The 14082-nt window shown below is 40.7% G+C and overlaps 1 protein-coding gene and 1 gene segment (V, D, J or C); one reads left to right on the plus strand and one right to left on the minus strand.

The window, feature by feature from the left end:
• Nucleotides 1–14082, minus strand: part of LOC308682903 (Ig kappa chain V region 4135-like) — a 1009768-nt gene that overhangs the window by 462398 nt on the left and 533288 nt on the right.
• The window catches only part of capn15 (calpain 15), a 27495-nt gene continuing 13581 nt past the window's right edge, over nucleotides 169–14082 (plus strand). The window contains exons 1-3 of one of the 2 annotated variants that reach the window (XM_081353467.1): nucleotides 434–546; nucleotides 4563–4799; nucleotides 11403–12867. In XM_081353467.1, the coding sequence (XP_081209593.1) occupies nucleotides 4615–4799; nucleotides 11403–12867 (1650 nt within the window). In that variant the 5' untranslated portion in view covers nucleotides 434–546; nucleotides 4563–4614. Of the gene's footprint in view, nucleotides 547–4562; nucleotides 4800–11402; nucleotides 12868–14082 lie in introns of both variants that reach the window. The other variant, XM_081353468.1, reaches the window with a different exon arrangement.

Genomic DNA, 14082 nt, shown 5'->3' on the forward strand with positions numbered 1-14082 from the left:
TTTATCAACCAAATGTTTTTTAATAAATAAAAAACAAAAACGTCGTGGGATTTCAGGTTTCTGGGCCACCGAGCGCCCCCTGTAGGAAGGACCCTGTGCGTTTCCTAGGAAACAGTTACTGGCCGACAACATTTGCGGTCCAATAAGAATTGTACCTCTCTCTCCAATACACACAAGGCATTTTGGGAAACGAGTTTCAGAAATCCGCATTCTGAACGGGAGTTGCGCTATCTGAGCAGCGCAGCGCCGTGATCGAGTGCGGGTTTACGTCGATTGCGCAGTGATCGGTTTCTTGTGATTATTACCATAGAGCATGAGGAACCCTGCGAGATTAATGCAGTAGATCAAACCAGTCAGATCACATCACACGTCAACCTATCCACAAACGAGCATGGATCGGCGGAAAAAGCAGCTCGTGGAGACTGGAAGCGCGTATTTATGAAGGTTTTCTGGAATAAATTGCTCATTCCGGACCAAAGTTAAACGGGCAAATCAAGGAAGACAAGATCAGATCGGTCCATCCAAAGGTCTCCCTGCGCTTCACGAGTAAGATCACTTTTCTAAACGCAGATTAAATAGATCTAACATCAAAACAAACATCACGTGTCAAGCTGTAGGTTATATTTAATGTAAATGTGTGTGTTTTGAGGGATTCTGTCTCTTTAATTGCTCGAGCGATAGTCAAATCGAATGTTACACTGTATCGTTTCTGTTCAACTTCCTTGGCGAAGTGATACATTGTAACATTGTGTCATTGAAAGAACTGTTCGAACGCTGGTTTTGTAATGGTTTAAGATGTGGTTTGACACCGTTTAAGTGCTGGTTTAGGCTCTGGTTTAGTGCTGGTTTATGGATGCATCTGAAGTAGGAAGTGAATTCTGAGATGTGGAAATTTTCCTTCAACAGCTGAAATTCGCTATTTTAATCAGTGGTGTGTGAAAACATCAAACTGTAAAGCTGAGTTGTGTGTGTGTGTGTGTGTGTGTGTGTGTGTGTGTGTGTGTGTGTGTGTGTGTGTGTGTGTGTGTGTGTGTGTGTGTTTTTCTGTCCCGGTGGGGACTGCACACAGACTCATGGGGACTCGTGTCACAGTGGGGACCTAAATAGAGGTCCCCACGGGTAAACAAGCTTATAAATCATACAAAATGAGTTTTTTGGGAAATGTAAAAATGCAGAAAGTTTTCTGTGATGGGTAGGGTTAGTGTAAGGAGATAGAATATACAGTTTGTACAGTATAAAAACCATTAAGTCTATGGAGAGTCCCCACAAAGATAGTAAACCAGACGTGTGTGTTCGTGTGAGATGAGTTTGTTGTTAAATGAATCACTTCATGGAAATGCTCATCTTGACTAATAGAAACTGTCTTCAGTTCATCGAATCCTCATTACGACTGAATGTCTTTCGCTCTCTGTCATTCTCAGTTCTGTTTTCTGCCTATTAGTAAGAGTATTGAAGTGCAGTTTCATTTGAGCCGATGGTTTCTGTTTGTCTGTATTCAGCAATCTGTCTGTCTCTTTTGGATCAGTTGGCTCTGAATATATACAGTGTGTAACAGGTGTTACTGTAGTGTGTGTGTGTGTAAATGTAGTGTAAGTACAGTTAGCTTTATATCAGAAGTTTATGGTATGAGCATATTGAGATGTAGTAAAGGTGTGTGTGTGTGTGTTGGAGATGGCATCTCAAAGGTATGAGCATATTGAGATAAAATAAAGGTGTGTGCGTTTCTATGCAGTGACTCATTTTCTCATGAATCTGCAGTTGTCAGTGTCACATGTCTTGGTTAAGTGTGTGTGCATGTTTTGTGATTGTTAACACAGGCTATAAAGGAGTATTTTGTGGTTTCAATAAGTGGATTCACGCATCGGCTCTCTCACCATTCAGGAATCTGTAGCCGGTTTCCATGCGTGTGTCTGCGTACATATGATCTTGTCAGACTGGTTTTATGAGTTGAGGTATTGCGAAAGTGGAAGAACTTAATTTCCATGGAACACGCATTGAACACACCCACTGGACCAACACACTTTATGAACATGCAATCACTGGCCTACTGCTCTTTCACTTTATGATACTGCTATCATTTATGCATTGCTCGTTGAATGCATACATTCTTATGTGACGGCCCCTGTTTCTTTGGGACTTTTTTATTTTTATTGTTTGAAGTTTGCATTAAGAATATTTAGTAATGCATCTAAATAGCCAGTTACAGGAACATTAAGATTCTGTCCTCTAAACATCAAGTCAGCATTTTTCTTTTAATAATGCACTGATCTGGAATTTTTATGGCAATTTCTTCAGTATCTCTCAAAATATAGACAAAATTGGCATCTTTAATGCTTAATCCCATTAACAAAAGACACACGACTGACCTCCACATACAAATATGTTCATCTCAGCACATAAACCCTTTTGTAACGGCATGCAGTCACCCTTTCATTTTTTCTATTTACTTTAAGACATTTTGGCTGGAAATTAATTTTAATAGGTCAACAATATTGTCATAACTCAGAAATAGTTTTTTTTTTATATACTTTAGTTGAGATTTTTGAGGTGAAATACGACCCAGAAATGTTCTTGACAGGCTTTGTGAGATTCACCCACTTATAATCTCTAGATTATTTGTGTACATTGAGACGAGAGATTCTGAATCCTTCAGGAGAGCCTGAGCATTGACTCTGCGCATGCGCGCTGCTGACTCGCCGTAATCCTTCCTCGCGCATCTGCGCGTGCTGGAGAGAAACAGGCTGAATTAAGAACCGAATTAAATAAATAACCGCGGCATATGCATGCACATCAAACTGCGCTATAGACACACGCATGCTGTCATCATGAGTCCCGTGAGGAGACACGTGAAAGCACCGCTGCAGTTTGGCTGCTGGCTGTGTGTGTTTATGCGGCGCGCGGCATCAGCATCATCATCATCATCCGCTCGAGCCGAATCATGAGTGAGTGACCGAACGGGCTCACGGAACCGCACACCCGGACGAGCGCAGTTTACCCGCAGGGATTTGTCTGTATCATCCATCCGGATGCTTTCGGTGCTGGACCGCCGTTAAGACCCACATCGGACCGGCGGAACCGGAGCGCTCCTGTCCTCACCGGGCCCGAGACCACTGCACCTCACCCGAGCCTCTCTGCGCCGTTAAATATTCATAGTCATGATCTGAGTGTCAAACTTGATACTCGAGTGCCCGAGAGACAGATGAGAACCTTCACAGCCAACGCTGTCACGTTAGAAACATCTGCATGAGCTTTAGATGAGACGAGCGGCTGGATCTAGTAGGACATTCACTGCAGCACCTGCACTCCAGGGCCTCCGCTGGGTCAGGAACCTGAAGACACACACACACATGCATGCATACACACAGGGGTTTGCACACACACATGTGCGCTTGCATGCATGCGCGGTCGCATACATGTTATGTTGTTGTTTTATATCTTGCTGATTAGATTTTCTATGCCGTAATCATACACTTACTATAGATGCACAATAGGTGCTTAAGTTGGTATTGGCAGATTTTTATTGATGTTTTTAATTATCATTTGAAATATTATGAGTATCATATCGGTCAAAATTAGATACGAAAAATTACATTTTAGCTTAATGTTTATAAAGTTGTCCTTAATTTCTGCTGAACGTTAAAACAGAGTTTCAGTGCCTGATTGTAAATATAAAATGCAAAGTTATTTTGTAGGCATGCAAAACATATAGTCTCATATAGAGTCATTATATCAGTCATATTGGCCATAAAACAATATCGGTTAGAGTACCTTTTTAAAAATATTTGTATTTTAAAATTTGTCTCGTTTAAGATTGTCTTTTTTACTAGTTAAAACCTCTTCAAATGTGTTTTTAATAGGTTGTACTACAGCGTTGGTGTTGTTTTTAAAACTGGCCCTCGCGTGTTTCGCAGATTAAATGCATGGGCAGAACACGCATACGCATGCATAGATGCACACAGACTCATATGCTTGTTCTCTGGACGCTGATGTTTGTTTGCGATGAAAGGAATATTTGCTTCTGCAGGCTGGATGAAATGTGACGCATCGTAATCCCAGTGACAGCTGCGGAAAGATGAGCCAGAAACAGAGAGAGAGAGAGAGAGAGAGAACATGATTAGAGGGACTGCGCCGTGACTCAACCAGTCGCATAGAAAAACAAGACGGGACGCGGCGCTCCAATGGAGACTGGAAACTTTCTAGTTCCTCTTTTAAACCTTTAAACGGTGTGTTTTTGTCTCTAGTGCTTCAGTAATGTATTGTACTGCCATCCCTGAAGTGTCGTCCTTCCTCTCAGGCGAGGTTACGGCAGGTTAAGCGCTTAGAGAGACCGGGCCCGTTGAGCTGAAGGGCCCCGTGGCTCTCACAGACCTTTGGGAAACGGCACCCGTGGATCCTGTGAACATTTTTAGCCAGCGGACTTGCATGCATGTGTGAGCGCTGTCAATCACAGGCCCTTCCTGGTGTTGTTGATCTCAGGCAGACTAGAGGAGATGTCTGACCCACCAAACTGAGATCCAGAACCTTTGACCTTTGTCGCTTGTGTGTATTTATGTGTGTGAAAGACAAACAGAGGGACGCAGTGTGTGTGTTTAGAAGTTGCTCGCTGTCGTGGCAATGGGGAGTTCTGCGTCGTCCCTGACCGCGGACAGAGAATCAGATCACGGGTTCGGTACGGCTCCGTTCCCCTCGGCCGCTCCGATGGGCTGGCTCAGGACCAGCCACAGCAGTCCGGTGTGGGGAACCACTTTCATCACGCGCCAACAGCAGCAACAGCAGCCTATCCCACACAGAGAACGCAGGTAAACGCATGCATGCGCAGACTTCACCTCATCAGGTGATTTAAGGGCAACATGACTGTTTACTTTGCTGATACGCACTCAACAAAAATTAAGATTCATGCATTTGAATTGCATATAAATTTCCATTATTGCACAGATTTAACGTAAAGAATTTTGAAAATTTTGAATGCATTTTGAAAATATAATTATTTAAATCAAATAAAATCTCTCTAGTTAGTAAACTATGCTATGGTTTTTTGAAATCAGAAATCGGACCTGTTTTACTTGTGTACGATCATTTTAAGTTTATGTTGAAACTTTGAACATTTTATGTGCAAATCAAATATATTGGCCAAATTTTTTTAGTGCATATTTTTGCAAACATTTTATACGTGCACGCTATTCTAATGAAAATGCTTGCCCGCTTTACACCATCCATTCATTTTCTGATTAATATTCCCACCCTGTATTTCATCTGGAAATGCGTAAAATGAATTTCAAATGCTATTTCGAGTTAATTTAGGATTGAGGTGGTCCTGCATTCTGGGTTGTTGGTGCATTTTGAACTACCATTCAAAGGTTTGGGTTTGTTTGTTTGTTTGTTTTAAAGGGGTGGTGTAATGCCCTTTTCACAAGATGTAAAATAAGTCTCTGATGTCTCCAGAGTGTTTATGTAAAGTTTTAGCTCAAAATAACCCACAGATATTTGTATATATCATGTTAAAGTTGTCACTTTTTGAGGGTGAGCAAAAACACACAGTTTTGTGTCTGTTCCTTTAAATGCAAATGAGCTGCTGCTCCCGGCACAGGGGGCGGAGCTACAACAGTTTGCACTCACACACACATGCACTGGAAATTTCAAAAACTTTTAGCCTTTTTTGTTCAAACCGGAGTCAGACAATGATGGAGAGACTCTAGAAGAAGTGACAACATGTAGAAGCAACAGGACATTTCTGAACAGGTAATTGATGAATTTATGTAGCTGATGTGTAGTTATCTTCTAGTCACTGATTAGCATATTCTGTCTTGATAATCTATAAATCGTGTTCCGGGGGCGGGGTTTATGTAAATTCTAGGGTTGGTGATGTCATTAACCCGGGAGGAATGTGGTGTAGTCTCTACCAGCCGTTTGTTGTAGTCCTTAAAAAGTGATTTCTGTAAAAGAAAATATCTCCCTTTGCTTTGAACTTTGAGCGTTGTAACTTTGCAGATGTTGTTTATGCTCAAACAGCAACATTACACACTAACTAAAGTTAGAAAAGTCAAATCATAATCAACCACCCCTTTAAGGAAATTAATACTTTTATTCAGCAAGGATGCATTAAACTGATCAAAAGTGACAGTAAAGACATTTAGAATGTTACAAAATATTAATATTTATAAGAAATGCTGTTCTTTGAGCTTTTTTATTCATCAAAAATTCTATATGATGATTTCCACAAAAATATGAAGCTGCACAACTGTTTCTTGAGCATCAAATCAACATATTAGAATGATTTGTGAAGGATCATGTGACATTTGAACGGTAGTGTATGCAGTGCAGTCGGATCATGTCTAAGAGAATGTGTCAGTAATACAGTGTATAGCTGAAACATCTTGGACATGTTCTGAATGTGTGTGTGTGTGTGTGTGTGTGTGTTTGATAAGCAGATGGTCTGGACTTAGCAGATGGCACTGAAGGCATCTTTTTACTCGAGGATTTTCCCTTTACCACTGTTTGCTAGGGGCATCCCGTGAACCCATACGGTCTGGTGTGTGTGTGTGTGTGTGTGTTTGTACTGATAACACACATCTTTGACAATCTTCTCCATTACTTAGACGTTAATCACGTTTGCATCGTATGTTGAGGCTGGAGCTGAATCATCAGCATACTCTTGCTTGAGGTGCTAATATACATTTAAAGAAAGTATTCACTCAAAAATTCTAATTCTGTCATCATGTATTCACCCTCATGTTGTTGCTGCTCTTTTGCATAAAGTTTATAATCAAATAAAGTTCCTCAAGGCACTTTTTGCAAGGTTTGTCATCATCAGAACATCACTGGTTCTTGCATGTCTTGTTATTAACATCTTGAGTCGCCATACATAAACGATAAAGACAGAGGGTAAGTTTTATTATAGATTAAAAGGACTTAAATTTAGGTCTATTCCTCATACAAAGCTATTGGATGGTTTCAGAAGACTTCATATATAATTTTTATCATAATTCATGGTGCTTTTATGTCATTTTTGAAGCTTGACACTGTCCAACTTTATGTTTCACAAACAGAAGAAAGTCATGGGAGTGAGTAAATGATGACAGAACTTTAATTTTTGTGTAAACGATGCCGGTACATTGAGATCAGCCAATCGTAACCCAAGTCATTTACATAAAAATGCAATGAACAGCCTATTTACAGTTTTTCTCAGTCGTTTTGGTGCATTTCTCATAACACTATTTACATTTGCACAACAGTTAATGCAGTTCTCAAAACAATTAGTACAAACTGCAAAACCTAGTTGATAACCTGCAAAACCGTGTCACTTGCTCAAAATGGAAAGCCCATTCCTCAAAAGCAAGTATTCATGTCAATGAATGTGTCAGTGTCATCAAAATGAAAAGTCCTGACACCATCGTTTATGAACAAGATAGTCAAATGGCTTAGACATGTTTTCATTATGACAGTTTACTCTATAAATGTTTTCCAATGATGAAAGTCAGATCTTGGTGACACTACCTGAAAATGCTCAATACAGCACTAAATACTATTTGCACAGCCATTTGAAAAAAATACAGTAAAGTTACACATTACTGTATTTATGAGGTAACTGAGTACAAGACACTGAATATGTATGTTTCACATTTTTACTGCATATGCTCTTTGCAATTCTAATTTTTTCACAGCATTGTGCAAAAGAAAAAATACACCATTATTTACAACAAACATAAACTCCCTTTGGGTAGAGCTGTGCACAACTGTACACAATATTGCAGTAGGCCTATATACTGTATTGGAACTGAACATACAACATACATAGGACTGTAATCATTCATGCACATCCAGACGTTCCTCTCTGTCTGGTCACATAATTTCATCTACATCCCAGCGAATATCATCTCTTGCTCAATTGCAAATTGTTCAATTTAGGAGACTTTTTCAGGATTTTTTTTTTTTTTATGACAGATTTTGACAACTAGTTCAACATTTTTGTATGTAATGACTCAAGCAATGAATGAGGACTATTAGTTTTATATGGAATGACTATTCAGTATTCACAAGTATAGTTAATTTTGACTGACATGACATAAGCAAATGATAATGTTATCAAATAGCAGAGAGTTGTATGAAAGCAACTGATGCATGTCCAAAAGCATTTGCAATTTGTTGGAAGGAATGAGAAACTGCTACTAGGATGTGCACAAATGACTAAATGTTGTGGAGGTTGAACTAACTGTTGTGCAAATGTAAATAGTGATGTGAGAAATGCACCAAAGCGACTGAGAAAAACTGTAAAGGCTCAGAGAGAGGGTGGAAAATAGTCATAAAATTCTGAAAAAAGAAGCCATGGTTATCATAAGTGAACCTAAGGTGAAAAGAACTATAATGCTAGTAGTGTTGAACATTTCCCCGGGTTCAAGAAAACAGCGGTTCAGCTGTCAGGCTTGGAGAGATGTCATTTCTTCTGTGCACCATCTGCTGTACGCGGCTGTTCCTTTCCGAAAGTTCTAGCAGTGAAACAAACGTCTGTCACCGACCTTTTTAACAACTGACACAACACAGACAGACTCAAACAAGAGCCTTTCAGAAGTAACAAGCTCTCAGCTGGAGTCACCCGGTGCACGACGAGGCGCATATGAATTATTCTTACTGCTAAAACTATTCCGTCATATTATTTTTATAAGGACTGAGCAGTGCAAGAAGTCGACTTGTCCTTGTGTTATTTTTCTAAAGGATTTCTTGTGTTAACAGAATCCAGGAAGCTTCACAAGCACTTTATGTAATGCATTTCCACCAGCGTCAAATTGTGAGCCGCTTCTGTGTTCAAACTCATATTTGCTCTGTACATATTTACTTTTTAATATCATATTTTAATATTTATTGTGTGGTTTTTTTTTTTTTATTCATGTGTCTTAGAGATGGGGCCATGATGGTCAACTAGTCCAGCTGGATTAGTGGGGTAGACTAGTTTATTTAGGTTTTTCTCACATTTTGACCATGTTGAAATACATTATTATTATTATTTCATGAAAAAATTATTATTATCTTATTATGTATTATATATTGCCTAAAATAATTATACTATTACTATACTACACTCAATTATTTTTTTTAAAGTTTTATATATATGTGTGTGTGTGTGTGTGTGTGTGTGTGTGTGTGTGTGTGTGTGTGTGTGTGTGTGTGTGTGTGTGTGTGTGTGTGTGTGTGTGTGTGTGTGTGTGTGTGTGTGTGTGTGTGTGTGTTAATTTGAGTCATTTAAAATATTTTATAGAATTATTCAGAATTATAGGCGTCACATTTCCATCTACTTTTCATCATTAAGTTTGTCTGAGGTGAAGTTTGGCACAGACATGACCTTTGACACTTTGAGACATGAATGCTGTAGAGTCCTAGTGTGACATCATGTACTCCGTGAATCCAGCTGAACGCCTCTAGTGTGTGTGTGTGTGTGTGTGCGTGTGTGTGTGTGCGTGTGTGTGTGTGTGTGTGTGTGTGTGTGTGTGTGTGTGTGTGTGTGTGTGTGTGTGTGTGTGTGTGTGTGTGTGTGTGTGTGTGTGTGTGTGTGTGTGTGTGTGTGTGTGTGTGTGTGTGTGTGTGTGTGTGTGTGTGTGTGTGTGTTGATCATTATCCGGATGTTTCCTGAGTGTTTTATCAGTGGTATAGAAAAGTGAGTTGCTGCTCTCAGAGGCTTTTTTTCTGAGGATTTATTCCCATAGCAACAAGCTCCTATCACCTCAACCAATCACAATTCAGAATGAACTCTCCCCGTGTCTCTCTCTAACTCAGATACACACACAGTTGTTTAGTATGTCAGGATGCTTTAGTTTGTTGCTTTCAAAATGTTGTCCTCTAAACTAAAATTCCTGGTTTGTCGGCAAATATGTTTTCATGAATATCAGGCTGGGGCAAGCTGTCACGTTAATTTTAACTTATTAATTACTATTTTATTTATTGGCCCAAACAATAGTTTGATATTTCAGTGTTACCTTTCATATTTTTTGTTAACTGTTTTACTTTGTGCATTTTGCTGAAAAATAATAAATGGTTATCAGCAGGTTCCACTGTGACAACATGCCCCACCATTGTGTGTTCCACGAACTGTGTGTGTTTTCCTGGTCAGTAATGGTACAAATACAATCACTATTTTGTAGCTGAGGCATCAGGGTTTTTCTCTATATAGAAATTGACTTTTAGAAATAGTAAAAGTCTGACAGCTCGCCCTGTATCGTCTCCTCTATATAGGACACATCAAGCCTGAGTGCACATGTCTATATTAATTCATAAAAATGGATTGTTGTATGAATTCTGATGGCTCTTTCACCTCGTATGTCCTTTCCTCGTTTGCGCAGTGAAAGGTGTGTCCTCGCCTCAGATTTCATCTGTCCCAGATTTCCTTGTGTGACTCAAATCTGACTGTTTTTAATGGATTCTAGTCAGCATTGTTTCTACATGATGCTCATCAGCCCGAAGCCAGAAACATTATGCAGTTGGAATGCTGTTATAACGCATATTCAGATGAACTATTTCCGTCAATAATTCCCTTCTTTCCAGCTGTGTTAATAGGTCACAGAACACACCCATGCTCTGGTTTTTGTGTACAGGCAAGTGTGTCCTGCGCACATATCCTCTGATACTTACACAAGCTTTGATTCTTTGCATTATTTATCAGCGTGATCCTCCTCGAGCTGACAGTTAGTATCAGTACTGAGTCATATAATACACACACACACACGCTGTGAGGATTGGGATGAGGGCCAGTTCTGTTTGACCAGTGCTAATGACTGTGACTCGCAGTACAAATGTCTTACTGTGTGTATGCGATGGCTTCTGGAGACTCGGGGCCAAATGTCTCATCATGCTCACAGGGAACCGACCCAAAGACCAACTCTATACAAAACAGAGTTGTGTTTAAAACGTGTTTATGGTTTGCCTGATCTTAATATATTTGAGATTTCCTCCTTTTGATTAATCATATTCATCTTTGATTAATTATTTAGTAGTAGTATTTATGCATTGATTTATATTATCCTCCCTGCTCCCTAGAATATCAACTGTAAAAACAAATCCACATCATTTGACTATTACTATAATTCTAACTATAAAACTGATTATTAATATATTAATATTATTTTTATACCAATAATAATGATAAATGATTTAATGATTTATATATTCAAAAATATGAATTAATGCTGTTATATTTATCTAATTTTAAGTATGTTTAATTGTTTATTTGCCTATATATAATATAAAATATTATTTGAAATCTATTTTATACCATACACTTATCTTCTCTACATATTCCTTTTACTTTGCCTGCTTTTTTGTATTGTGTGTGTGTATTTTGCGCTCGGATTTTTAATTTTCATATCCTGTGTTATTTTCATTATTAACAGGTTTCTTTTTCTCTCTTTCTCTTTTAGTAACTCTCATTCTCCTGGTTCGATGGCTGCAGTTGTGAGGAATTCTGATTGGTCATGCGGACGCTGCACATTTCTTAACTCCAGCGGTTCCTTGCGTTGCTCCATTTGCGAAGCTCCCCGGCAGAAGCCGGATCTGAACCACATTCTGCGCCTCAGCAGTGCTGAGGAACCTCGCTGGTCCTGCCCACGCTGCACCCTGACCAATCACCATGGATTAGGCTCATGTTCTGTGTGCGGAGCCGCTCCAGTTACAGCCAACGGACCCATTCCACCCAAACAGGCCCCGCCCACTCCTGTAGACCCCGCCTCCAGCCCTGAAGCCAAAGGGCAGGTAGCCAATGGGGAGTCCCGGTGCGCAGAGTCCAACGGGGAGGTGTCTGTGAGTGGGGTGGTGTCATTGGAGTGGGCGTGTCCTCGTTGTACTTTAGTGAACACTCCGGTGGCGTTGTCATGCTCAGCATGTGGTGGTCCAAGAAAACTCTCCTTACCGAAAATCCCTCCCGAAGCACTAGTGGTCCCGGAAGTGCTTACACCTGTGGCGGGGTTTCCCACACAAACGACAGCAGCGTCCGCGCCACTTCTCATTGATCTGACCGTAGATTCTCCACCCCAAGTACCTTCTGAAACCCCGTCTCCACCCCCCATCCCGTTTCTGCCCCCTTCCCTGTCCTCGCTTCAGAATAATCCCGTGCCTCGAAGCCGGAGGGAAGTCCCGCCCCCCGGACGGCCTCCAAACCCCGCCCCTTCACCAACATCACCCTCAACCTGTCCGCCTAACAAATCCAAGCCCCTCCCACCGTCAGACAATTACCCAATCAAGCGCCTAAGTGTGCTGGAGGAGGAGGAGCCTAACAACCCCGCCCCTCCAGTCACGTCTCCGCCCTCTTGGAAGTGCCCCGGATGCTCCGCCCCAACGGCTCCTCCTTCGTCATCCGCCGGTCGTTGCGACGCGTGTCGAGGGTCGCGACCAGGTTCAGGTGGTGATGTCATCGACGTGTTGGGCGAATCGGTGCGCTTCACGCCGGCGTCGCCGTCCAGCCCGGACTTCAGCTCTTGGGCGTGTTCCAAATGTACGTTACGCAATCCGACGGGAACGGGCCACTGCACGGCCTGCGGATCGTCCAAACTGCACGGTTTCTCCGAGCCGTCCAACTGCTCGTCGTGTTCTCGGAAACAACCGCACTCCCACTCGCGTGCCTTCACTTCCGCCTCATCTTCCGCTGTCTCGTCCCCATCGGCGCAGGACAAGGGTGTGTGTCAGTGGACGTGTCCTGCATGCACACTGCTGAACGAAGGGAGGATGAAGCATTGCGCCGCGTGTCACACCCCGCAGCAGTACCTGAACCTGCGGAAAACAGGGAAACCGCTCAAACGCAGGGAGAGCATGCACGTGGAGGCCCGGCGACGCACGGATGAGGGAGAGGCCAAGGAATTGTGGGAAAATATCGTCAGCTTCTGTAGAGAGGTATGACACTGTCAGTTTGATTAAAAAAAGTTTAAATGTGATTAGTGTAGTGTTTCTAAGTACATATGGTGGCTTCTAGAGATGCACCGATTCATACTTTTTTGCCATATATGATAATAATTTAAAATATCTAACAGCGATACTCTATTTTTACGCACATGAAAACTTATTTTCATCGTTTTAGGTCAATCATGGCCATGTTGTACTATTTAGTTCCTTCATTTTTATTTAGTTAGATTGTGGTCATTATTAAACTGAGACAAGGGTACGAATTAGTACAATGATTTTGTACAGGACAGGATCCTTTGATGAGTAGAAAGTTGAAAAGACCTGCGTTTATTTAAAAATACAAATCTTTTTTAACTTTTTTAATGTACTTTTGATAAATTGAATGCATCCTTTCTGAATAAAAGTATTCAGTGAATATATATGCAAATATATCCAACCCATTAGATCTACCTAATTAATTATTAATGAACTATCTGTTTTTAATATCGGTTTAAATGTCAGTGATTGATACATTGGTGCACCTCTAGATATTTGTAGTGTTCACAGAATACTGAAATATATATCTCTCTATAACTCCCAGCTAAATGCTAATGTAATCATCTAAACATCCGTTCTACTCTGCTCTCTTGACATTTCATTGGTATCAAACCGCAGCTCCGTCTTTGAAACCGAGCCAGTATCAAAAACACAGTGCATTATGAAACCAGCGGCGCCCTCGTATCTGCTGAATATTTGATATATTTCTGACCTTCTTAGAGGGGAAAGTGGTCAGACTTTGTGTTTGAGGAGATGCTGACAGCAGTTGTACAGCTTCTGAAGTTCTGTTCAGGCAGAAAGGACATAGTCAAGAGTGTCTAAAATACTCAAGAACTTCTTGTCCAGATTCAATAAATGTTTCGGAAAAGAACACAGATGCAGTTAAAACTGCTCTAAGCTTTGTCTTCCTTAATTCTGGGACTATAAATACAGGCTCGGCCTTCACTTGCCTGAAGGTGAAGTTCAACAGCTTGTCTTTTTAAATCAGGAGTTTTCCTTTCAGTTATGTTTCCAATTGAAACTTCTTGATATCACTGATTTGTGTCTTGGCAAACCTTTGGTTAATTATTTTATTTTAGCCTTGAGATTGGTGGTCAAATCAAAATGACCTGTATATTTTCTCCTTGTGTTGTCAAACACCTCTTAAAGGAATGTGATTGTGCAAACCAA

Source organism: Scardinius erythrophthalmus (genome assembly GCF_964197995.2).
Source record: "Scardinius erythrophthalmus genome assembly, chromosome: 22".
Lineage (NCBI taxonomy): Eukaryota > Metazoa > Chordata > Actinopteri > Cypriniformes > Leuciscidae > Scardinius > Scardinius erythrophthalmus.